Source organism: Orycteropus afer, unplaced genomic scaffold (genome assembly GCF_000298275.1).
Source record: "Orycteropus afer afer isolate SDZICR_OR568_19922 unplaced genomic scaffold, OryAfe1.0 scaffold00450, whole genome shotgun sequence".
Lineage (NCBI taxonomy): Eukaryota > Metazoa > Chordata > Mammalia > Tubulidentata > Orycteropodidae > Orycteropus > Orycteropus afer.
The window spans coordinates 304,472-331,903 of record NW_006922037.1 but is presented as its reverse complement, the minus strand read 5'-3'; the positions used below and the strand labels follow the sequence as shown (position 1 = coordinate 331,903).

General features: G+C 39.3%; 1 protein-coding gene across 1 annotated transcript in view; it reads left to right on the top strand.

Moving 5' to 3' along the window:
- LOC103208535 (ADAMTS-like protein 1) overlaps positions 1 to 27,432 on the top strand; it is a gene marked incomplete at its 3' end in the record, with an annotated part of 468,117 nt that overhangs the window by 142,448 nt on the left and 298,237 nt on the right. Inside the window, exon 5 of the mRNA XM_042782739.1 lies at positions 20,447 to 20,573. Coding sequence (XP_042638673.1) covers positions 20,447 to 20,573 — 127 coding nt within the window. The remainder of the gene's footprint in view (positions 1 to 20,446; positions 20,574 to 27,432) is intronic.

The following is a 27,432-nucleotide window of genomic DNA, read 5'->3' as shown; positions in this document are numbered from 1 at the left end:
GCACTACATACTAGGAGTCACTGGGTGGTGCAAATGGTTAACATGTTCAGCTGCTAACTGAAAGGTTGGTGGTTGGTTGAAGTCCACTCAGCAGCACCTGGGAAGAAAGACTTGGTGATCTACTTCTAAAAAGTTCGCCACTGAAAACCTGACAGGGCACAGTTCTGCTCTGACACACATGATGACATGAGTCAGAGTGAGTTTGATAACTGGTTTTCTGCTTTGCTTTGTTGTATATTATAGCATACTACATTATATGTTTAGATCCATATAAAGCCTGCCTAGTGGAAAGACTGGGAGAGCAAACACATGGGGCTTTGTCCAGATCCATAGAGGAGGCCATGGGATCAGGTCAGCTGGTGGTGAAGGCGTCACTACAGAGCCTTTCAACAACAAACAAGCATTATAACATAAGTTTATTTACATGTATGTATTTATACGGCACCATCTGTATGTTCCTTATCTATTGCTTTTCTGTCTTGTACTGTTACAACTGGTGATGCTGTGGTTAAAACATTGGGCTGCTAACCAAAAAGTCAGTGGTTCGAACCCCTAGGAGAAAGATGAGGCAGTCTGCTTCTATAAAGATTTACAGCCTTGGAAACTTGGGGAGGGGGGCAGAGTCTATGAATCAGAATCGACTCAATGGCAGTGGGTTTTACTCTTACACCTATATATCTAGCTTTTGAAGCCCTCAAAAGCAGAGACTTGGCTCTTGCAGTCTTTCCCCTTTAACAGCTAATATAATGCCATTTCCATAAATGGCACTGAGTAAAGGACTTACTGTAATAGGGATTGTGATGCTGAAAATTCTTTAGGTTCTCTAGGCCTCTGGTGACATAGTGTCTAAGGCATTTGACTGCTAACCAGAAGGCTAGCAGTTCAATCCCACCAGCCACTCCTCAGAAGGAAGGTTGGGCAATCTACTTCCATGGTGATACCACCTGGGAAACCCAAGGAGGGGTCTCTATGAGTTGGATCTCACTCCACGGCAGTGAATTTGGCCCTGGAATCCCTTTCTCTTGCATTTCTCCCCACGTTTCTTCCCTCTGTACTCTCAAGCTCAAAATAATCATGAAAATAGTGAGATGTGTCTCTGCAGAAAATAAATTAAGTAGACCTGTGCCTCTTTGCATACCAATAAGGTGTTCCCAAAAGTGGAAGCCGGCTTACGTATGCAGATAGTGATTTATGATTGTGAGTTCTTGTTTGGCAGGCTGAACCCACATCTGCAATTTAAATGACTACAATCAAAATGGAGCCTTTTTTCCCTCCACAACTAATCTAGACCCAAGGGCTGCCATTGCAGATGAGAACGTAGTTTGGTATATAATAAAGTTGTACTCCCATTTCAAAAGAAGTTGGCAGTTCTGGAACTATCAGATGAGCACTCAGCCCCGGGAGTGCAATGGTGACATGATGCACATTTTAAAGCAACAACAAGTTTGTACTCAGGAGTAGATTCGTTCTTCATTTTAGGAAATTAGGACAAAAGTGGGATAGATTGCTTTTGGTTCAATTCTGAAGGCAAATTGGGCCTTGAGGAGTATATGTGGGATCAGTTCCTCACAGAACTCTTCCCATGATCCAGTTCTGTACATCACTTCTGCTACTCAGTTGTGAACATTTTTGGATCTGAAGTGTTTTGGTTACTTTGTGCTGCTCTAACAGAACTACCATAGGTGGAATGGTTTTAATAAACAGGAGTTTATCCTCTTACAGTTTTAGAGGGTAGAAGTCGGAGTTCAAAGAGCCTGCTCTAGGGGCTGAGTGAAAGCCCTTCGACCTTGGGCTCCAGCTCTGCCTCTTGTTCTGGCCCACTGAAGCCAGAGCCATCTTGACTCAGGCAACTGCTGACTGCTGAGGCTAACAAGCCGCAGGTTGACAAATAAAATGGCACAGTCCTGCTATTACCAACCACACAGCAGGCCATTGATTCAAGTCCCATTAAGAGTCCCAAGATCAGCAGACAGCATGGCAGGCTGCTGAGTAATGACTCGGCTACATGCAGGACTCAAGCATGCCAAAAGCTGGAGACCTTCCTCAAAGTTGTTTCTTATATACCAGAAGCAGACCACATCCCTGATGCAGTGATTCAGCTGCTCTGGTAGATTCCACCATGGAGTTGATTAACAATCTCACCATGGGGAATAACTACCTCCAGCTGCCCAGCCACTCAAAACCAGGCCCAGCCAAGTTGGCACATCACCTTAATGGCCACATAAAGCCAGCAATTTTCTAGATTTTATAGAATCCGTGAGGTTCCAAAATAGAAATTCATATGAAAATACCCTCTTCACATACTACCAAATGTTTTGATTTTACCTGGTTGTAAAGTTGGCTTGATATGGTAATATACTCTTATGCTTAGGCCTGGACCTATCTGGGGGTAGAAGCAGAGGCAAATACTATCTGTGTCAACTAGGGGTTAAAGTCTACATGCTTTGTAACTGACAGTGTGTCCTTCTGGGTTTTCTTCTCCGTTCTGACACAGCATGGTACAAATCAAAAGTTCACACTCAGGTCATAAGCAGTGGCCTGTCGCTGGGCTTTGTAAGAAAGTCTCTGCTGGGTTAGGACACCCAGATGCAAGCTGTGTTTGGGCTGAATTCAATTTGTTTCCATTATCTCGCCCCTCAATCCTCCCATCTCCTTATTCATGCCAACTGCTACTGTGGATATTTTCCCCTCTGTTTAAGGTAGTAACAGTCAGTGCTGAAGCCAAGCTACAGACAACCATTGAAAGTACATTTTTTGGGAGGTTGTTTTAGTATTATTAGAAATGCCTTGAGGTCTCTTTGAAAGTCTTTTTTGTCTCCCAAGAAACTGTTCTTCAGGAGGATCTTTACGTATAGCTTGAACTTGATGCTAAGAAGCAAACTTAGAAAACATTATTGATATGTAATGGCCTATGTTTTTAAATAGAGTGGTACAAACATTTCCTCAAAAACTATTTTTTTAAACAATTTGCTCTCATGCATAACTAATTAATACATGTGGTATTACTCTCTTTTGAATTCACCTACTTTTTTCAAAGATGACAAACCAGCCAACAATGAACAATCCAAATAAGCTTTGTTCATAACACACTCATTGTCTTATTAGAAATTTAAAAATCAATGTTGAAAATCATCTGAGAACTCAGTGCCCAGGAATTCTGAGGAGCACCACTCTCATAATGACATTAACAAACATTTTCTCTGCTCATACATATACATCGTAACTAGTGATTCCTTGTAACATACCTGCACCTACAGAAAATTGTTCAAGTTTAAATAGTGGAATTTTGATGTTAAAAAATGATGTGAGGCCTAGGCCAACACCATGCCAAACATACATTTAAAGTAACATTTGAAAACCTAAAGATTAATGGTTAAATTCTGTTTTTGTATAAAATATGATGCCAAATTTGGGGGACTTTCTGTTTAGATTCACATAGATGTATAGATAAGGACATACTGTATGTTTTAAAAATAAAAATGAATTATCTCAAATTACATGCTTTATAAGGAATAGATACAGAAGAAATGTTCCATAATGTAGTATGGCCAAATTATCATTATTGCATGAACCATAAGAATTTGAAATCCCTACCTTCTCTGTCTTTGGTATCCCTGCATTTGTATCAAGAAGCAGTGAAGTGAGAGTCCTAAGGGTCACCTTTAGAGTGAGTTAAATTTGGCTACCTTTAACAAAAAAAAAGAAAAAAAACACAAAAAACTCACTGCCGTCAAGTCACTTCTGACTCATAGCGACCCCTCCTTGGGCTTCTGAGGCAGTATCACTATGGAAGTAGATTGCCCATCCTTCCTTTAGAGAGGTTAAAAGGAACCCTGGTGGTGCAGTGGTTACACATTAGACTGTTTAACTGAAAGGTTGTCAGTTTGAACCCACCAGCTGCTCCATGGCAGAAAGATGTGGCAGTCGCATCTGTAAAGATTATAGCCTTGGAAGCCCCATAGGGCAGTTCTATTCTGTTCTCTAGGATCACTATGAGTCAGAATTGATTTGATGGCAGTGGGTTTATAGAGGTTAAAAGAAACCTGGTGGTGCAGTGGTTAAAGCACTAGGCTGCTAACCAAAAAGTTGCCCCAATCCTTCTACGTTTCCTATGATGTGAATCTGAACATTTTAATATATTTAACAAGTTTCCATCAAGTACCTTGTAATTGGTAGGAACTGTGCTAAATTAAAGAAGCCCTCATGGTGCACTGGTTAAACATTCAGCTGCTAACCAAAAGACCAGTGGTCTGAACCCACCAACTACTCTGTGGGAAAAAGATATGACAGTCTTTTTCTGTAAAGACTACAGCCTTGGAAACCCTATGGGACAGTCCTACTCTGTCCTATAGGGTCACTGTGAGTCAGAATCAACTTGATGACAAAGAGTTTTTAGGTAGGTTGTTGTTGCTGTTATGTGCCATTGAGTCGGATAGCATGTATGTAAGGTTATTGTGTTAAGCTAACACTTTCCAAGTAGTTTTGGAAAATTGTGACTATCATAAACACTTGGATTTCAAAATATTTCTAAATTCAAAAATGTGATCTAATTTTGTCCTGAATTAGACATATTCTGAGCATTATATTCTGTTAGATTTGAAATTTATAGCTTCAGATAGTTTGACACTAGGACTACTGTTGGAAGGAATAAGAATCCATTTGTATATCTATGTGTAGGTGGTTAGTGGCATTTTCTGAATCTTTCTGAATAGGGAGAATATATGCAGTCCTTTCTATTTATCCCAAGGTCTTTGAGTGAATTTTCAGTCTGAAATGAAAGATGAAACAGTTCGTTTTGCTATTGTCATAATATTGCAGTGATTCAGCAAAATACAACCAATTATGCTTACCCACAAGCCTAGGGTTTGAAAGGGCAGCCAAGTTGATAAATCTGTCAGCCTTTATTCTAGCCCAGTCCAGTCATCATATCCAGCAGCTAACCTTTTGTCTGGCTTAAAACATTTTTGGCCCATTAAAAATCAGGCAGTCCATATTTCTCATAGAACTTTGGGGCTGTTGCTTGCTTGCTTGGTTTATTGCTTATTTTGATTAATAAGCAATTCAAATTCCCAGTTTCAGGAAGGCTACTTTTCCATTTAAAAAGAAGAAGAAGAAGAAGATTAACTGATTTTCTTTTTGGCTTGTATATGCAGATGCAGTGTTCCTCTCCCATTAAAATAAATAACTTTTGAATATTCCTTATGTCAAGATAAGATTACTAAGCACTTGTTTTCTTCATTAAATGCAGCTGTTATATCAACACATTTATATGGGTAGAGGCTCCCTTGGAGAAAACAAGCTCTTTACCCTGCCCCTGCCAGTACATCTTTCCCAGGACCTCGGGTTTTAAAAGAATACTTTGGGAGACTTGTATTTTGTGTTGGTAAATACATTTAGTGATTTTACTGGCTTGTACATAGTTGCAAGTGGTCCCTAAATTAACTCTGATCCAAGGCTCCAAAATAGGAGAGTAAAGGAAGGATATTTTAAGAATCTTAAGCATCTCTCTTCATTTGAGTAGGCTGCAGAGGAGATGATTTGCTACTCCACAGCAATTCTAGAGAGGTTTTTTATTTCTAATCATAATCCTTCAAAATTCCCGGGGGTCATTTCCCAAAAGGCCAAATAGACTTGTGTCCTTTCATTGCTATTTTAGCAGAGTAGATTGCCTCCAAAGGATTGCAAGATTAGAGTTATGATCTTACTTCATATCTGCTACCACCAAATCCAGAGGAGATGAAATGGTTGTGAGCTTTTACAAACTTAATCTTGTTCTTAGGGTTGTGGTACAACAAGTCTACAGGTGCCCAGCTCTCTAAGATATCTTTTACAACTTCAAACACATTTTCATATATACACTGAGCAAATAAATGCATCCTATTTTCACAGTGACCTCTTATCCTTCCAAAAAATAAGCAGGACATATGGTCTGATAATTTTGGGAACTGTGAAATAGAAGATTTAAAAATAGAATTGCCCCAGAAATTCCAGGATGTATGCTAAAAGTTGTTATGTGCTAGGCAATATACTAAATCTGTGTGTGTGTGTATATTGTCGTCGTTGTTATGTGCTGTCAAGTCGGACCTGACTCACAGCAACCCCTCCTTTGGTTTCTGAGGCAGTATCACTACGGAAGTAGATTGCCCCATCTTCCTTCCGAAGAGTGGTTGGTGGGTTTGAACCACCAGCCTTCTGGTTAGCAGTCAAGTGCCTTGGGCATATACACACTATCATGTTCAATCCTATGACAAGTATGTAAAGCAGATATGATTATTCTGTTGTAACTCATGAGAGAACTTAGTCTCATATTGAGAGTATATGATGTATTCAGGCAGGCAATAAGAAGTCATCAGAGCCAGGTGGAGTCCTTTCTCTTCCCACAATATCATGCTGCCTCTTTCATGATTTAGGGGACATACAGCTCATAGAATCTTGATATAACAATGATATCCTCGATAAGAAGTGGCCAGGGATGTTAATATGTGGATGGGACACTGAGATGGGACATTATGGTCCGATTGGACTTAAGTATAACATTTCCAGAGGGGAAAAAGTATTTTCTGCAACTGTCAGGTTCATGATAGAATTAAAGGTCATGTCATGGCACTATTTGTACTGTGGAAAAGTAAAAATCATATTTTTTCAATAAAAGAAGCTTATTAACCCATTCGAATATTTGTGCTATGCCTTAGTCCTCTGGGGAAAATGTTGGATATGAAACCTTTAGTTTCTCAAGCTAGTATAAAAATTTGTTGCCTTCTGCATGAATTAGAGCCATATGAGACAGAAATTTAGAAGTCTTTTACAGATTATATTTTGGGTAATCTCTGCCCAAACTTTGATCAGTTTTCTCCAGACTTGCATGTAAAGAGGTCCAGAATGGGCAGACAGAAATAGCAGTAGAGAACCCAGGAAAGGAAAAGGAAATGAATATATCAATGGAGAATGATGGCTTGAAGCAGAATACTAATAGTACCATTCAATAAGCTTCAAATTAGTATAAAGTAATATGTTTTGGGACAAGTGCATGGAATAGGCTTGAGAACCAAGGAATGGCACAAGTCTCATGACCTACAGATCTCAGATTCTTGTACAATTATTATGGGAGGAGAACTATTTGGCAAGATAGATAAATGCCTTTTTCTCCTTCCTCCTCCTTCACACATAGCTTTGACACACACGTACATCCAATTTACTATTGCTTTTGGAATATTGATTGCAGATAACATATCCAGACATGTAAATGGGAGCTTTTTTGTGTATAGAATTTTGCTGAATTATGGCCCTTATCTGGAATTTTAAACTCATTAGATGTAAATTTCCACAAAAATTTTCCAGAGTTCTGTGTGTTCTAGCCATTGTAACAGAATGGCTACTTTGTAGTGACTTACTGAACAGACACATTCCAGTAAGATCATACCAGGCAGAAGACCAGCTGCTGTCCTTTCTTCTCAATAAAGGACTCTTATGTTTGAACAAAAACTATATACTGTATGCCCAGCAGCAGAAGGGAGTCTGAGCAGTGATGTGAAAGTATACCATGATGTCACCACAATTCACAAAGAATTACAGTTAATGTCACGTGAAGTGAGGCCAAATTCAACACTTTCCCTCTTGGGTACTTCACAGTCTGAGAGACAGAAGCAAGGCCAGAGGTCAGGCCTTTGTATAATTTTGTTTCACATTCTCCAGACACCCTAATTTTGGAAGCAGGCAAGGGAGACGGCAGCCTGGTAAAGAAAAGTCCCTTGACCATCTGCTGAGAATGAACTCTAGTGTCTGCATGCACACGTGTCTATGCTAGGTAAATTCTTAGAATTTCTACTGAAGACTACTAGATAAACAAATTTAACTAAAAGCAACTTGCCAAAAAAAAAAAATCCAGATGTGTTTACTCATAAATTTACACAAAAATTTGACCCAGGCCCTGGTGGGGGGAGCAAATTAAATCAAGCTGGGAGCACCTGAAGACTTTAATAAATATTGGAAATAAGGCTTAGTCATTCTCTTGTTCCCTTTCAGGATGTTTATGCAGCCATTAGATACATCTTGACCTTGACTTCAAGAAAGGCAATATAGGAAATACTCATGAAAATGTTTGCAATTTAATAAATTTACTGTTGTTTCTGTCAGTTGTCACATACTCTTAGCATGACATCTCTTTTCTTCCATTGGCAAATGGGGAGAGCATTGACACATTGCGGAGACTGCAACCAATGTTATGGAACAATTTGTGTATGAATTATTGAGTGGAAAACTAATTTGCTATGTAAATTTTCACCTACCATACCAAACCCACTGCCATCGAGTCGATTCCAACTCAAAATGACCCTTTAGGACAAAGTAGAACTGCCACATAGTGTCCAAGGCTATATATCTTTATGAAAGCAGACTGTCTTGTATTTCTCGCACAGAACGGCTGGTGGGTTCAAACCACCAGTCTTTTGGTTAATAGCCTAGTGCTTTAATGACTATACCACCAGAGCCCCTAACTTTCACCTAACACACAATAAATTGTTCAAAATAATAATTTTTAAAAAAGGATAATACCACAGAACCAGTTGAGATCACCAAACAACTCTAGGACAGTAGGAGTGATCTAAAAAGGAGCAGAAAAATATCCATTGTTTAGATAATAAATGGCATAGATATAGGACCATGGAAAAGCAATCACTTGGCAAATTCTCTTTCCCAAGAAAGCAGGTCCTCCTGAATTTAGTGTTAACCACAGAGATATTGATGTCCCCACCATTTGGTATGCAAGGGCATGGGGAAGGAGGGTAGTGTTGATGCAACCATGTGAACAGTCCAAGGGCTACAGCTCACACAAGGTAATAGGAAGAGTCAGACCAGAGAGTTGCCCAGTCTAAAGAAGAGCCAAGAATCAAGTACTCTGGGGATCAAGTACAAAGCAAGTTTCTGGGTCCAAAGTCAGTGTCCAAGTTAAAGCATGAAGCCCAGAACATTGTGCCAAGTAGAGAAAAGGGCAAAGGGAAGCTCAGCAATGCTATGGATTATGTCCCCAAGGAAATTCTGGAGCAGTAGAAAAAGGACCAGAGACATAGCAGACCAAATAACAAATGGAAACTAAATTCTCAGATTATAGTTTTATGAAGTGACTCATCCTTAGAGATCTTTTTCTTTTTGACAGAGAGTTCTCTCTTGGTATTTGACAGAATTTAACATATGGTGGCCTTTCTGTTCTAGGTTGAGACAAAGAAGAAAGTTCTTTGAAACCACAGTACAAGTTATCTCTGTTATCTGTGGTCTTGACTATGGACTGAATCTGTTCGTTCTCTCAAGATATATTTATTAGTTGCTTGCTGTACGCTAGATACTGTATGAATTATGAACAAAACATGCAAAAATCCCTGAACTTGTAGTGGTCCATTCTAGTAGGATGTAATGGAAATAAACAATAAACTTGATAAATAAGTAAATTATATTGAATTATAAGTACTATAGAATTTTTAAAAATGGGACAGAGTAAGAGGTATTGTGATTGGCGAGAGATGCATTTTAAATAGTCTGATCAAAGCAGGTCATATTGAGAACATGGAAGTTTTTTCAAGCCAAGGCTTAACAGAGATAAGAGAGCTGCCATAGAGATGTCTAGAGAAGAATGTTCCAGTCGGAGGCAACAACCATTGCTCTCCTAAGATGAGAAAGTACCTAGTGTGTTCAAAGAACACTAAGGAGAATGAGCCAGGGGTAGTTGAAGTCAAAGCGGTAATTTGGTTAGATGATGTAGGGTTTTATGGGCCTTTGTAAGGACCGTGGGGAATCCAGCAGAAAACAGTAGTACTAGCAGTGATTGACAAACCCCAAGGGAGAGAATATTATGTGGGGGGGTGAATCCTTTTTAAAAGCTTTGCCTGGAGGAAGGGAAGTTGATGTTTTCACAATTGTTTTTTTTTTTTTCACATAGTAGTATACTAGAATGTATGAGAGCCATTGCCTCATCCAGTTACCCTAATTCTCTATTGGATTCACCAGCATTTTATTGTGGTGAGCGTATGTGTATCAAAAAAAAGCAACTAAGATTTCTGGTTAAAAAATCTATTGGAATGCCCCCCCCAAAAAAAAAAAAAAATCATGTCCATTGGGAGTAAACCTTCAAGCTTACTGAATACAAAGCTCCCATATTTTTCCTGTTTTCAATCTTAGTATGTAAGGTTGTAGGCTGGTGTTGCTTTAGGCAACAATGTATGGCTGACAGACACATCTGCATCCTTCTTCCTGTCTCTTTACTACCCTTCTAAGTTCCAAGAGAAGCACAATACCATACAATAGAGGGATCACTCACTCGTGACATAGTGCTACTCAGCCTGCATTTCAACTCTGACAGCACCAATCCCTAGTAATGTGATCTTGGGCAAGTTGTTTCATATTTCTGAACCTCATTTTTATTTTTGTAATATAGAATTAAAGCTATTTTTTCAGGGCTATTGTAAGAGTTTAATGAGAAGATGACATAGAATGTACCTAAATATAGCAAGTGTAGGGCTAATACTAGTTACTTTCCCTCTAGGTGTCTTTCTCTTCTGTCTTTCTTCTTCTCCTTGCCTCTTTGACTTTTAGTTATAGTGATCATACTTTTTTCTATTCACACTGGTTTTGTGAAAATGATCTGTTTAAGGCTATTCATGGTTTTAATCCTAGATTGGGACCATGCCTACTCCTTATGTCTATTCCCCACAGCACTGTAACAACCAGCACAATTCCTTATACTCATTGATTTGGTTTAATTTAAAGTATAATCAACAAGTTCATGTGTTACAGCTCCCAAGGGTATCGAAAGAACAAACAAAGGCTACCCCAGTGGCTCCCAACTTGTTAACACAAAGGAGCCTTTTTATTATTTTTTCTTATGGGCCTTATGTTTTAGAAGTTTCCATCTCCTCAAAATACTGCATGTGTTAGGTAATAATTTGTTTTTCCTTTTTATAACTGAAAGATTTGGGTGTGCAATCAAAAATAAATGTGGTGAAAATGAGGATTTTGCTTGTTTGGGTAAAGAGATGGTTGATATTTTGATGACTTTATATGGTTTGATGGTAGGTAAATATATTTCCAGAAAGTTTTTGGAAACAGTTGACATAGCTCATAGCCTACTATCATCATGTTTGTGAATTAAGAGGGATCTTATTTTCTCATATTAGAAATTTTAGCTGTAAACCAAAAAGAAACAAGAATGAAGAGGAAGAAATATGAGTGAGGTGTAGAGTATGTATATGTGAAGGTAAGAAGGTATTATAGAGCACAGATGGAGATAAAAAGTAGTCTCTTCCCATTTACTTCTGATACATGCTTCCAAGTCACATTACAGATGAAGTCACATCTATCTCCTGTGGAGTGACTGTTGGGTTCATACCACTAACCATTTGGTTAGTGGCTGAGTGCTTTAATCACTGTGCCATCAGGGCTCCTTCACAAATAGGTCAAGTGTAAATAAATTACACAGTATCTAAATCTTTTAAGGATAAGAATGGAGATACACTACCTCTCCTGTTTACTTAACAGAATTAGTAAATAAGGTATAATTCATGAAGAACACAGTGTGATAATTAAGTCCTATCTGAATTAAAAACTTATAATTAAAAGTGTCTGTGATCAGACATGCAGAGTTCAGTGTTCCATATTTGTCTTTCCTAGTGCTGAAAATTGAGGGATTAAAAAGTTTCTTACCTCACAGTGTTGGATCAAGAAAAGCTTGACATCACAGGTTCAGTATTTGATGCTAGAAATCAGAGTCCTCATGGGAAACCATTTGAAATGTGGCCAGTGTGAACCCATCTGAGCTTATCAGTCTGGGATATGGTATCTGCTTATGGGTTGTGTTTATTGACATTCTCCAAATTACTAGCTTGGTGATCTCTCTTTCTCCTGTGACTCCTAGTGAAGACATTTTATTATACATATTTCAGTATCTAGAGAATTCCACACTTGTGTTCTGCCTGCTCACTTGCTGTCAGCTCTGTAAAGTGAAGGAAGAAACCCGTATCAGAACAGCCCTGAAGCCTAGAATCTGCACAACATACTGAAAGTCTTTGAGCCAACTTGGATTGGATAATATCATTCCAGACTTTTTTGTGGGGGTGAGGGAAGATGGCTCCCACTTTTCTTTAGTAAATCCTGATGAAGGAGAATGAAAAATCAGCAGTGTTAAGTGATTGTCTTCTACCCAAAATAAGACAAAGGAATACATGTCTGTGTGCATTTAAAGTAATGTGTACCTAAGAGAGGGCATGAAAAGCATACATTCAAGATATAAAACAAAAGTTGATGACCCCCTCATTGTGTCTAGACATCAGAAGCGTTATTGTTCATCTTAGTAAGTTTCATGTAAGCTGTTTTTCCTTCATGTAAATTGTTCTTGGAGATTCTCACCTTTTATGTCACCTGAGATGAAAGTCTTATAAAACCAGCAACACTGTGCAGTCATTTTAAATGAGAAGGAGGCTAGACCACTGCAACCGACTGATGCCCTAGCAGCAGAGTATTAAAAAGCTGCACTAGGCCAAAATATTCTACTCATTTTCCATCCTTTGCAAAAAAAAATTCCACACAGTTGCCAATAGTTGTAAGTGGCCATTATCTCACTCTAATGTTTTATCCAGAATGGGGTGGGTCTGGGAACAACATGACCTGAATATTGCCTTTCATGACATTTCACTAATAATTCACATAGGTGCACATAGGAAATAGTGTCTTAAAAATATCAGCCCTTTACAGTAATTCTTACTCACCAAGGCATAGCTTTGCCCTCTAGTCCTCATTTATATCTGTGTCTTTCTATACACAGATATATACACATATACATAAATAAATAAGTATATGACTAAGGAAGATGGAAGAAGGGTTGATGCTTTGGGCTGTGGTGTTGGAAAAGAATGCTAAGAGTACCATGGTCTGCTAAAAGGACTAACAAATCTGTCCTGGAAGAAGTACAGCCAGAATGCTCCTTGGAAGTGAGAATGCCCAGACTTCATGTCACCTATTGTGATCATGTTGTCAGAAAGGACCATTCCCTGGAGAAGGATATCATGCTTGGTAAAGTGGAGGGTCAATGAAGAAGGGGAAGGCCCTCAACGAGATGGATAGACACAGTGGCTGCAATGATGGGCTCAGGTATAGCAAGGATCATGAGGCTGGCACAAGATCAAGCAGTGTTTCCTTCTGCTGTACATAGATAGGGTAGATGAGTTTCCTTCTGCTGTACATAGATAGATAGATGAGTCAGAGACGACTTGACAGCACCTAACAACAACAACAACACATAAATATATATTTTTATATCTTTGTGTGTCATTGATGACTGTAGTCTAAAGCTGCTTATCTATAACCTACATTTGAATTATTAGCAAGCTGTTATGCTTGGCCTTAAGTATTACATTGTTCACAATATTTATTGTGTATCTCAAATGTCAAACACTGTATTAGGCAGACATAAAAGATTAATAAAATATAGGCTCTCAAAAAGCCCATGATCTGGTGCAGAAACAGTTACGTTAATATATTAAATTCATTATAAGGCATACTACAGAATGCAAATTGAGTGTCTATAAAACAAACCCTAAATAATAATGGCTTAACCACCTAATTGGACAGAGGGAAGAAGGGGGCCTTCCTCAGTTAAGACAAATTTCCTTCAAATAGCCTTCCCAGAAGTCTTACACAGCACTGGGATTTTTATCACAACTGGTCACATGGTCAACAAAAAATATATTCTTCTAACTGTATATATTACCACTCCGAATAAAATTGGGGTTCTTTGAGTGGGAAAAGTAGGGAAGATATTGATACTGAGTGGCAACCAGAAATCTCTGCCACGGATAGGAACAAAAGGCTAAAGAATCATAATAAAGAAGCTAAGTCTGGAATCTTTAAAAAAAAACAAACTTTTTTTTTTGAGAAGATGCTTAATTTGCATCTTGAAAGATGACTAGGAGTTTGTCAAAGAGTTAGAAGAGCATCTCAAGCAGAAATAATAGCATTTGCAAAGGAAGAGAGGGATCTGGCATTATAATTGCAAATTAAATATTTTTCTATTAATGATGTCTCAGAGTAACAGTTTTGTTACTTTTAATTGATTATTTAAGATCAACAATTGACATATGTACACAGTAATTTGCCTGGTATAACTGCAAAACATTTTAACTTGGACCAAAATAAGGTGATTTTATCTGATGATAAAGTATTCCACATTTTTTAAATAATTGAGTTAGAGTATTTTGGAAGAATTGATGCAGAGAATAAAAACAGTTGTGTCAGAGAGCTGTTAGTCCTTTTTTTTTTTTTTTTTTCCTCTATTATAGTTTGGGTGAAAGTTTACAGAGTAAGTTAGTTTTCCATTCAACAGTTTATACATATTTTGTTTCTAGACATTGATTGCAATTCTCTCAATGTATCGGCACTCTTACTTCCTCCCTGGGTTGCCCCTTTCCATTCTTCCTTCTCTCCAGCCCCTCTTTGCCTTCTCAACTTTGTTTTGGGGCAAATATTGCCTTTTGGTCTCATAAAGTTGATTGTCCTGAGGAGCACATTTTCATAGGTGTTACTATTTACTTTTTGGGTTTGTCTAGAAAGTTGGTCCCTGGGGGTGGATTCAGTTCCAGGCTTGAAGGCCACAGTCTTGGATGTACCAACAATCTCTATAAGATCAGTAAGTTCTATTTTTTTTTATGATTTTGAATTTTGTTCTACATTTTTTTCCTCCCTTTCTGTCCAGGACCTCCTACTACGATGCTGATTAGAGCAATCAGTATTCTTAGTTGGGCACCCATCTAGTTCTTCTTGTCTCAGGGGCATGGAGGTTCTTGTTCACATGGTCTATTAGTCCTTTGGAATAATTATTTCCTTGCATCTTTGATTTTCTTCACTATTCTTTGACCCAGATGAGAAGAGACCAATAGCTACCTCTTAAATGGCTGCTTGCAAGTGTTTAAGATCCCAGTTGCTATTCACCAAAATAGGATGTAGAACATTGTCTTTATGGCCTATGTTATACCAATTGACTTAAATGTCCCTCAAGACATAGTCCTAAGTCCCCAAGACTGGTAAATCATTTCCTCAAGGTGTTTGGTTATAGTAAAGAAGTTTTCAGAACTTTACCCCCATGTACACTATGATACACATGGATATATTTGTAGCCCATGAAAATATGTGTATAGAAATATTCTCTGTCAAATCTATATATACTCATGGTTGTACTCCCATTCACCAGCCATTCCTAATTAGCTTGCCTGTCTACCTATATATCTACTTATATGTATTTTTTTGTTATTACTATTATTGTAGGATTATAGATGTAATAGTATTTACCTTTGTTATCTTTCACCCTTGTGCACCTCCCAGTGTCTTCCTTTTCCACTGATCATGTTGTGCTGCCCTTCTTTTTATTGTACATTGACTTTGCTTTCACCCAGTTAATATGTGTCCACTAGCTAGTTACTGACTCACCTTCCTTTCTCCTCCCATTCTTGGTAACCAACAAAGAATGTTTCTTTCTGTGTACAAATATTTTCTTGACTTTGATGATAGTGGTCTCATACAATATTTATCATTTGTGATTGACTTATTTCACTCAGAATAATGTCTTCCATGTTTGTCTATGTTATGAGATGTTTTGTACATTCATCATTGTTCTTTAACATAGTATAATATTCTATAGTTTATCCATTCATACATTGGTGGCACTTAGATTGCTTCCACATTTTTGCTTTTGTGAATATTGCTCCAGTGAACATGGATGTGCACATATCTATTCATGTCAGAGCTTTAATTTCTCTGGGATGTACACCTAGTAGTGGAATTGATGGACCATAAGGTATTTCTAGATCCAACTTTTTAAGGAAGCGTTTTCCACAGTGGTTGTATTATTTTACATTCTAACCAGTAATGTGTGAGAGTTCTTATCTATCCACACTTTCTCTAGTATTTGTTGTTTTCTGCCTTGTGGAACTTTTCTATTATTGCTGGGTGAGATGATATCTCATTGTTTTGATTTGCATCTTTCCAATGGCTAATGATCATGAGCATTTCTTTGTGTGTTTGTTGTCTGCTTGAATGTCTTCTTTGGTGAAATGTCCATTCATGTCCTCTGCCCATTAATTGAATGTTTGTCTTTTTTGTCATTGAGGTGTTGAATGTTTCTATAAATTTTAGAGATAAGTCCTTTGTCCGATATGTCACTGCCAATTCTTCCCCCCAGTCTCCTTGGGTACTAAGGTGTGCCTGACACCATGATATTTCCAGTTGCCTCATATGCATGTGAGAGCTGGACAATGAATAAGGAAGACTGAAGAAGAGTTGATGCTTTTGAGTTGTGGTGCTGGTGAAGAATGCTGAAGGTACCATGGACTGCTAAAAGAACTAACAGATCTGTCCTGGAGGAAGTGCACCTGAAATGCTCCTTGGAAGCAAGAATGGCCAGACGTCGTCTTACCTATTTTGGTCACGTTGTAAGAAGGGACCATTCCCTGGAGAAGGATGTCATGCTTGGTAAGGTGGAGGGTCGATGAAAGAGGAGGAGGCCTTCAACAAGATGGATTGACACGGTGGCTGCGATGATGGCTCAAGTATAGCAGGGATTGTGGAGCTGGCGTGGGATCAGGCAGTGTTTCGTTTTGCTGTGCATGGGGTCACTATGAGTCGGAGATGACTCGATGGCACCTAACAACAACTTTGCCTCTTTTAGAGATATCAGAGTCCATTAAAATGTTTTCCAAGAAACTTAAATCCTTTCAGAAACAAAATTCCTGTGATTTAAGGGGTGAATCCAGTTAGGACTAAGGCATCTGAGAGTGTATATTTTCCTGTTCACTATCCATCTTGCCCATCCACAGAGCTGAGGAACTTGTAAGATTAAGGCCATAGTTTTTCAACCCTATTCAACAAGAGTAGAGTCTATGATTCTTTGAATGCTACCTATGTTAATATTGCCATGTCTCCTCAAAGGATTTAATCCTATTAATGTAATCAGATGGTTTAGTCTTTTGACATTCTGTTGTTGTTATTCTCACTGACTTATTTTTGCTTACTTCCTTATTAACTAGTGTCTGAAAAAACCAAACCAGCCACTCCTTGGAAGAAAGGTTGGGAAGTCTACTTCTGTAGTGATACTGCCTCAGAAACCTCAGAAACCTCAGGACGGGTTGCTATGAGTCAGATCTGACTTGATGGCAGTGAGTTTGGTTTTTTAGTTGTTTTTTTTTTTTTAAAAAAAAAAAAACACTGTCATCAAGTTGATTCTGATGCATAGCAACCCTATATCATGGAGTAGAAACTCCCCACAAGGTTTCCAAGGCTGTAACTCTTAACAAACACAGATTGCCTCATCTTTCACCCTCAGAGCAGCTGGCAGATTTGAACTAACGACCTTTTGATTACCTTTAACCAATGTGCCTCCAGAGCTGGCATCTGGAAGACATGGTGAACCTCACAGCAATATCTCCTTTCTATCTAGTTAATTCTGATTCCTCATTCATATTTCATCCCAAAAGACTCCTCAGGAAGTGTTCTCTCTCCTTCATAACTAGATCAAATTTTCCATATTTTATGCTCTCAGAGCACTATGTACCTGTGTTCTTGGAATTAATCTGGATTATCATTTTACATTTATTTTGTGTGATTATGTGAGTAATATCTACCTTCACCACTAGACTGTAAGTTCCATGAGGGGTGTGCCTATGTATGCTTAAATTCACCACTGAATCCCAAGTACCTACCACAGTGCCTTTCCCTATAATGAGTCCTCAAAAATGTTGGTTGAGTGATTAAATATATTTTTGCAAAGAAGGTAGTTCTACATTCCTATTTCATACTGTATTTGGAGTCTAAGAGTGAATAGAATTAATCAGCTCATGTGTAAGTCGATATAGAAGGAGCTCTGGTGGTAGAGTGCCTAAGGCATTTGACCGCTAACCAGAAGGTTAGCAGTTCAAACCCAGCAGCTGCTCCACTGAAGGAAGATGGGGCAATCTACTTTCATAAAGATCTATCACCTCAGAAAACCTATGGCAGTCACTATGAGTCAGAATTGACTCGATGTCAGTGAGTTTGGTTTTTTTGGTGAGTCCAGCTATAATAACCCTTTTGAAAATAATCTTACTGCAGTTACACAGAAGAACACCAAAGAACTCTTAAGCCATCATGTGCTTAGCTCTGCTTGGATGAAGCTTGGATGAATTCTGGGTTGGCCTCACTGTAGCCTCTGAACAGATTGAGAAGACCTGCTGCTTGACCACAGTGAATCTACAGGGACAGAGCCAATTCGTCTTTGCTCCTCACTTTAGAACCTAATTCTGTGCTTTCCTGATCCTTGCATTTCCAAAAAAAAAATATGCATCTGTTAGAGGAAGTTACTCTGTCATCTATTTTTTGAAAATAGTTTTTTTGTTTTTAATTTTAAAAAATGCACATTGCCATATTTTTAAAAAACATAACACTTGTATAACACAATATTAAATAATTATATTGTGAAACTCTTGCCTAAACATGTGTTTGCAATTATTAGAGCCACAGAAAGGAAAATCAAGCCTCAAAGAAAGTCACATTAACAACCAGATTTTTAAAAGGCAGGAAGAATTGTGAGGGCTTGGTAGAGATAAGCCTCTTCAAATGTTAGTACAATTTTCATTTTGTCAAAGAAGTAGCTGAAGTAGTTTGAAAATGAAAAAGTCTTTAGTATGGGATCTAACTAGAACAACCTGGTACAGTTGGGATTTGAATTTATTTTAATTCCAGTATTAGAAAGGAAAGAGTAAGGATTCAGATGAATTTGCCCACATTTATAATAAAGGCTAGTGATTTAAGCCAGTTTGAAATAAGCATAGAAGTTTTTGTTAGATGTATTTAGAGCTCTCCTGCTTATTAGCTAAGTGATGTGGGACAAGATTCATAGCCTTCACTACAAAACAGGGATACTAATAACTAACATGACCATATTGGGGTGGTAGTTAAGTTTGTGTGTCAGCTTGGCTAGGCCTGGTTGAATGGCTGGGCAGCTGGATGTAGTATTCCCCATGATGAGACTGGTAATCAACTCCATGGTGGAATCTACTGTGAGCAGCTGAGTAGCTGCCTCTGGGTATGTGGTTTGCATCCTGTATATAAGAAACAGCTTTGGGAATGGTCTCTAGCTTATGACATGCTTGAACCCTGCATGTAGCCACGTCATTGTTCAGCAGCCTGCCATGCTCTGCCAACCTTGGGACTTACAATGGACTTGAATGAATGGCCTGCCATGTGGTTTGGTAACATCAGGACTGTGCCTTTTTACTTGTCAACCTTGGGCTTGTCAGCCTCAGCAGCCAGCAGCTGTCTGAGTGAAGAAAAACCTCTAGCTTCATTGGGCTGGGAGCTGGAGGCAGAGCTGAAGCCCAAGGCTGAAGGGCTTTCCCCCAGCCCCTAGAGCCTGGCACTTTGAACTTGGACTTCTAGCCTCCCAAACTGTAAGAGAATAAACTCCTGTTTGTTAAGGCCATCCTATTTGTGGTATATTCCTATCAGAGTGCCACTAGGTAACCAGAAAAATTGGCAATTAATGAGATACTTGTATTGTGACTGGTGCAGGATAAGGCCAATCAAATAGTAGGGCTCTGTGTTAGTCATCTCTACTGTCCTCCATGTCTACATGCCCCACCACACACACATATACTATCCTTGTTTCAGTCAGCAGATCCTCTTTCCTACCTCAGGTGCTAGCTACAAAAGTATTTAGATTATCATTCAGCAGATACTCATTGAGGGCCTGCAATTTGCCAAACTCTGTTCTAGTTGCTTAGAATATATCAGTGAATTCACCATACAAAACCTCAACCCCTATGCAATTTATATTTGAGGGAACATATAGAACATGGAGATAATGCATTACTCTAAAAGGCTTTAAAATGTTTCCTGTTGCAGTTCCTTCATGGTGGTATTTGTTCGTTTGGGTGAATCATAATTACTGACAGAACTATTTTTTTTTTAATTAAGGATCTATAACATTAATAAGGAGCTTGGTGAGACAGTGATTGAGCACTTGCTTGCTAACTCAAGAGCTTAGCAGTTCAAACTCACCCAGCAGCTCTGTGGGAGAAAAGACCTGACAATCTGCTTCCATAAAGATTATAGCCTAGAAAACCCTATTGGGCAGTTCTGGTCTGTCACGTTGGGTAGCTATGGGTAAAAAATAGACTCAGTGGCTCCCAACAACAACATTAATATTTCAGGATCTTTTTTTCCTCTCTCACTTTCTGTTATGTATTTGAACTATAAAAACATGCTACATTTTTATTTTTCAGCTTGGCTCAAATTCCAGTTGAACTCAGTCCCCTTCATGGGAAATATGTTTTATGCCTCCTCAGGGAGGAAGAGAGGGTAATTTGGTGGTGATTGGCCTCACAATGGAGCCTTCCATGGGTAGGTGCCCAGTTGAATTCACATCTCTCTTTCTTGTTAGATTGTTGGCTGTGATCACCAGCTGGGAAGCACCGTCAAGGAAGATAACTGTGGGGTCTGCAATGGAGATGGGTCCACCTGCCGGCTGGTCCGAGGGCAGTATAAATCCCAGCTCTCCGCAACCAAATGTAAGACACCACAGAGATGGGACAATCTTTGGGCTTGTGGGCTTGTGTCCTCCCCTGGCCTATATCAGGCTCCCCTCAGCAGCTAGGGTATAACACCTCCACCAACTGAAGATGACGCTGATAGTGTTTTGGAAAGTTTAAGGTTTCTATTCTGTGGTTTAGTTTAGCTAGCTTTGTGTCCTGAATCAAGCCACTAGTTGCAACCCCAAGGAGAAGACTGCATATTCTGAAGAACAGTAGGAGTAAACTAGATACAAGTCCAGGTACCCTACCTGCAAACCTGAGCTTTATTACTCAACATGAGGACAGACTACATTCCAGCCCCTGCCTGCCTGCCTGGTATGTGATCTGATGTGCCTGGTGGAATATAACAGAGAAGATGCACAGAATAAGCATCAGAAACATAAATTCATTCTTTTAGTTGTGAAATAACATGGTCTCCAGTTACAAAGTGGCTTTTGGTCAATGCTGACCACAGGTGCTCTCAGAATTAAGATTGGGCAATAATTGTGGGAAGCTTTTTAGTGAACTTTGTGTTCTGATCTCTCTACCTCAGGACAGCAAAAGTATGGTGCAAAAACGGCAAGGAGGCCACATGTTCTGACCTCCTCTAATCTCTCAAGAGGAAGACAGCAGTAACCCAAGGCCTATTACTGCAAGGCCAAACATGCTGCCTCCCTCCAGCCCTTTCACCAACCGTTCCTCCCAAAGCACCCACCACCTCTCTCCTGGGTTCGATAATTCACTGCAGTGGCCACACAGAACTCACAGATTACAGGGTTTATTAGGGAAGCACCAGGCTAAAACTCAAGTTCAGGAAGAACGCTCAGTCTCTCTCCCAGCCCACCGTCCCTCAGCCAAGAGTCTCTCACAGTCTCTTTCCCAGCAGTGCTGGTCCCTCGGTGTCTCACTCAGCAATGCGTGTCTCAGGAGCCCGTGTCTCTTTCAGCAGCACATCTTCTTCAACCAGCAGTCAGAGAGAGCTCTGCCTCCAGGAGGTCTCCTTTAGAGCCCACAGGGTGGTCAAACTAGCCAATTATAGCATCAGAACTCTAAGCACCTGAGAGAGAGTGGGCACCTCCCAGAACATTGTTTTGTGCCTCTCCCAACAGAAATATTCCAGGTGGACACCTTCAGCAATCAGGAGCTCTTCACTTGCTCATAGAAAATTTCACCTTGGAGTTTACAAAGACTTATGGGTAGAAAAGCCAAACAAAGTAATTTACTACACTGCATATGGTTACTGTACATATGAGTGCAGAAAACTGTATATGATCATCTCATTTAATCTTGATAACAACCTTATGTACACGGTACTGTTAATGCCGGTGTTACAGATAAGAGAGCTGAGGCTTAACCAGATTAAGTGACCTGCTCTGAGTCACACAGCTATAAATTTCTAGAGCCAAGATTTGAGCCCAAATCTGATTCCAGACTTATCCACTCTATTGCTGTCTCACAGCGCTGCAGATGGTTTCTGTGGTGGTATATCGATAGAGCAGGGAAATGGCTTCAGATGTCTACTCAGCTGTATACTGCTACAGTAGACAATGTAGGTCCTCATTAAGGAGGATCCCTGGGCAGTGCAAAATGTTAAGGTCTTGACTGAGAAGTTGCCAGTTTGAATTCGTCCAGAGGCACCTTGGAAGAAAGGCCTGGTGATGTGCTTTTAAAAGATCACACCCTTGAAAACCCTGTGGAGCATAGGTCTACTCTGCAACACATGGGGTAGCCATGAGTTGGAATCAACTTGGCAGCAACTGGTTTGGGGTTATTTTTGTTGTTGTTTTTTGTTTTGGTTTTGTATTCAAGGACATGCATTTTTAGAATTATTCCAACCTCACTTGGCATATTGTCTCCAGATTTTACCATTATCCAGAATTCTTCAATAGATCCTTGATTATCTCTACATGTACCTCCTGGTTTGGGGAATGAGAATGAATATCTTTGCTGAGTGTGGTTTTGTTCTCTTAACTTGATGACTAGCTGAAGGAAAACAATTGACATATGGGAAGTTTGTGGCTTTAAACAGACTTGTAGGTCAAGAAGAAAGACAGATGCAGCTCTTCTGGTGTGCACTAAGAACTAGTCCTTAGAGAAGTCAGGAAAAGGCAACTTGCCAAAAGGACTAGCCTCAAGAGAAGAAGAGGCAAGAAGAAAGAAGGCAGCTTTTTAAACACATGAAAAATTGGAGGTGCCAGCTTAGAGAACTCTCCACATTTTCACTCCCCTAGAGGCAGTGAAAAATGTAATTCTACAAAAATATAACTCTGGCAGATGAAATGAAGGATGAGGTAACTTAGACATTGATATAGTACATTCAGGCAAGATTTTTCTTTGGCCATGTGTACTGGTAGCTTCTTCTATAAGATGAAAAATTAAAGAAGTTAGAAGATGGAAACCAGAGATGGATAGAGGAATAATTCTCTTACAGACCTCTGAAATCATGGTTAGATATTTGGGAAAAGTTACATTTAAATGGTCATTTTTATAGAACTCTTTAAAGATTACTAACAAAGTTAAAATATTTCAAATTATTCTTTTTCACTTAACTGAATCAGTGCTCTTTCTCTAGAGATTTCTTGGCTCAAATTCAAAGGGGATTGCCTTGCATTTCTGTATTAATTGCTGTAAGGCAGCTCCTGAGGGTGTGGTTTTCATGACAGGTATGTTTCCTTTATTCCCTCTCTTGCCTGTACCCTCCTTCATCAGAGAGGAGCCTTAAGGGTAGTTGTTCTTCAGGTAGATACTTCTCTTTCCCTCCTGTTAGAGGCTGATCAGTGACCTGTGAGCCCTAAAGCACTAGAACATAAGTGATGAAGCTCTGAAGAACAAACTGAAGCAAATTGAGGATCATAAGTCATCTTGCGGTCTGCAAATAAATACTTCAATGAAAAGTGCTTTACTCAAGGCTGACAGTTGATAAATTATATAACACAAAACTTGATGATTATACATAATGACAAAATGCAATTGATTTATTTACCTTTGTACTGATGATGCTTCATGACAAAATTATTTATATCAATAAAGCCCAGCATATGAATGCACCTCCCACAATCTATAGCAGATGCTGAACAAACTGCCTTGCTTTTGCTTTCTTCACCATAGAAGAACCTTCCACTCTGTTTTTACAGACTGTGAAGTGATCCACAGGCAAGGGAGATGAGTCTACTTTGTGGGGCCCTCTGTACTGGCTAGGTGAGACATTCTCCGCTGCTGGAGGCCTGAAGGGAGTTTGGCCAGGTCCCTCTCCTGAGTTCTGCCAAAAGACGCTGAAGCCAGCCACATGCTTTCTTAGAACTCCTACCACTCATATTCCCCACATTGAACTCATTTTCTTTCTGAACTTAGATCCAAGTTTTTTTTTTTTTTTCCTTTATACTATCAAGCCTCAAGGGAACAAAGGAAAAATGGGAGAGTGGAGAAATGACCATGGTGGAAAATAGCAGAAGGAAAAAGAGAACTAAGAGGAGCTTATTAAATGGCTGCCATTTGCTAGTGAAATTTATTTATTTATTTATTTTTTGTATTAGGCATAATAATTGCCTAAGACTGATACCGACAGTGGAAAAAGAGCAAGATCAGGGCACTCTGTCTCTTGTTTTCAGGGAAAGGATTGTTCACTGATAACTTTAATATTTCCATTTTCCCTGGTCACTTTCTCTCGAATTCTCCAGCCTAAGACAAAAAGAATCCAATCTTCATACTATTAACTTGCTTTTGAGTCATGAAATTTAAAAGTTCATTTTCTTGCAAGCTTATTTTCCAAATATACTCACAATATATTTAGAGCTAGAAGCACTCTATTTACTATCCATTTGATATCTACACCTTTGTAGGCCTCATATGTATCTGTATGCTCCAACACCTGGGTAGCCTAATGTTGTCTCCACCTCCCCTAATTGGCAATAGCCTAATAAACTCTATCAAGATAAAAGGAAGCTCCTAATTCTTAAGGTTGTGCTTCTCAGATTATGATTTATACTGATTATGATGGCTATGGGCAATCAAATATATTCCTGGACTATCAATTTGATTTAAGGACTTTGAGGTAAAGCATTCTTATAATAAAACAGTCTATATATTCTAGCATAAAGTACAAAATACATATGGATTTTTTAAAGAAAGCATAGAACTTTACAAGAATTTCCACTATGCACCTGGCTCCTTCATGCTATACTCACATGTGACTCAAGGATATATATTTATTCATTCAATAGCAAATATTTATTGGGCACCTGCTATGTACCCAGGAACTGTGCCAGGTGTTAGATATGCAGCAATGAGTGAAACAGACAACACCATTTTTTCTTGGGCCTTAGATAACCAGTGTGAGAGGCTGCCAAAGGGACAGGGAGGCTGCATCTTCTGACTTCCTCTAACCCCACAAGAGGAAGACAGAATCACCATCAGTAGCCCAAGGACTATTCCTGCAAGGCCAGACATACTGCCTGCCTCCAGCCCTTTCATCAACCCTGACACCAACTGTTCCTCAGCACCCACCACCTCTCTACTGGGTTTGATAATTTGCTGCAGTGGCCACACATAACTCACAGATTATGGGGCTTATTAGGGAACAACAGGCTACAATTCAAGTTCAGGAACACATTCAGTCTCTTGCAGCCAGCCGTCTCAGCAGCCGTCAGTCTCAGTAGCACATCACTCTCTTAGTAGCATGTGTCTCTCGGTATCTCTCTCTCAGTAATGCATGTCTCTCCCATCTCCCAGCTGGCAGAGAGAGATTTTTTCTGCTTCTATGAGGGCTCCTTTTGAGCCTGGCAGAGTGGCCAAACTAACCAATCCCAACATCAGAATTCTATACACCTATGTGGTAGTTCTGTTTGTGTGTCAACATGGCTGGGTCGGGTTGAATGGCTGGGCAGCTGGATGTAGTATTACCCAAGATGAGACTGGTAATCAACTCCATGGTGGAATCTACTGTGGGCAGCTGAGTAGCTTCCTTAAGGAATGTGATCTGCTTCCTGTATATAAGCAGAAGCCTTGGGGAATGGTCTCTAGCTTATGGCATGCTTGGACTCTGCATGTAGCTGTGTCCTTCAGCAGCCTGCCATGCTCTGCCAACCTTGGGACTTAAAAGGGACTTGAATGAATGGCCTGCCATGTGATTTGGTAACGACAGGACTGTGCCTTTTTACTTGTCAACCTTGGGCTTGTCAGCCTCAGCAGCCAGCAGCTGTCTGAGTGAAGAAAAACCTCTAGCATCATTGGGCTGGGAGCTGGAGGCAGAGCTGAAGCCCAAGGCTGAGGGGCTTTCACCCAGCCCCTAGAGCCTGGCACTTTGAACTTGGAGTTAAATCCTCCAAATTGTAAGAATAAACTCCTGTTTGTTAAGTCCATCCCATTTGTGGTATATATTCTTGTCAGAGTGGCACTAAGTAACCAGAATAACCTGAGAGAGAGAAATTTTCCCAGAACATTACTTTGTACTGCTCCCAACAGAAATACCCCACGTGGATAACTTTAACAATCAGGAGCTACTTGATTGCTCATGGCAAATTCCACCATGGAGTTTACAAAGACTTATGGCTACAAAAGCCATACCAGGTAATTTACTACACCACAGAGATGTAATTAAAACAGATAAAACAACTAAATAAAATGTGGTGTGATAGGCACCATGGATGGAGAACAGTAAATCTGGGAAGAAGAAGAGAAGGACATGGGGACAGACTGGCAACCAAAAGTGTTGGAGGGAGGTTGAAATTTTAAATAGGTTACTAATGAAAGGACTCACTAGTAAGAAGACATGTAAGCAAAGCTTTGAAGGAAGTAAAGCATCCATTCAAAAGTCAAGGGTCGTAGAATCCCAAGCAGAAAGAAAAGCAGGTGCAAAGGCTGTGAGATTGGTGAATTCTTGACAAATTTCTTGAGAAGCAAAGAAACCAATGTGATTTAAATGAAATGAGTAAAGGCTCAAGAAAATGAAGAAGGCAGGGATGTTTTAAGGTGGGGTGAAGAATGCCGCAGGTATTTTAGAGCTCTGTAAGAACTTTGGCTTTTAGTTTGACTGGGAAGAGAAGCCATTAGAATATCTTGACCAGAGCAATGACATGATTTAATTTATTTTTTAGAAGTATCACTCTTTATATATGTTGAGAATAGAGTGGAGTGAGGCCAAGTGTAGAAGGGGAAAGAGCACTTAGAAAGCCCTTATAGTAAGCCAGGCCAGGGATGACAATGGAGTGAGCCAGGGTAATAGCATTGGAGGTGATGAGAAGTGAATTGCTTCTGAATATACTGTATTTCTTCTAAAGTAAGTCATCATTGATTGAAAGAGGCATCATTACTGTATGTATCACTAAAAAAGAAAGAAAAAAAGTTGCTGTTGAAACTAAGAAAACTATGACACAATGTTTTGTGACCACTTAGAATTTTTACTTGATATTTATTAAAAGTGTTTTCTAATATATAGAAATATGATTGATTTTTATTTGTTGATCACGTATTCTGCAAAATTGCTAAACTCACTTATTGTCAGTTTTTTTGTAGTTTCCTTGGGATTTTTCTTTTTTCTGTTTAATAATTTTTTTTTTTTTTTTAATTGTGATTTGGGTGAAAATTTACAGAGCAAATTCACTTTCTGTACAGTAGTTTACATATACTTTGTCTCATGACGTTGACCACAGTTTACCACAATGCAACAGCTCCCCTCTCACTTCCTGCCCATAGTTACCTCTTCCCAGTGTCCATCCCTCCATGCACTCCTGCCCCCTGAGCTGTCTCCCTGTGCATAGGCAGCCCTTCTTTCTCAATGATTGTTCTCTCCAAGGAGTGTATCTACTTGAGGTAAATGTTTAACTCACATGCCTGTATTTTGTTTGGCTGGGAACCACAG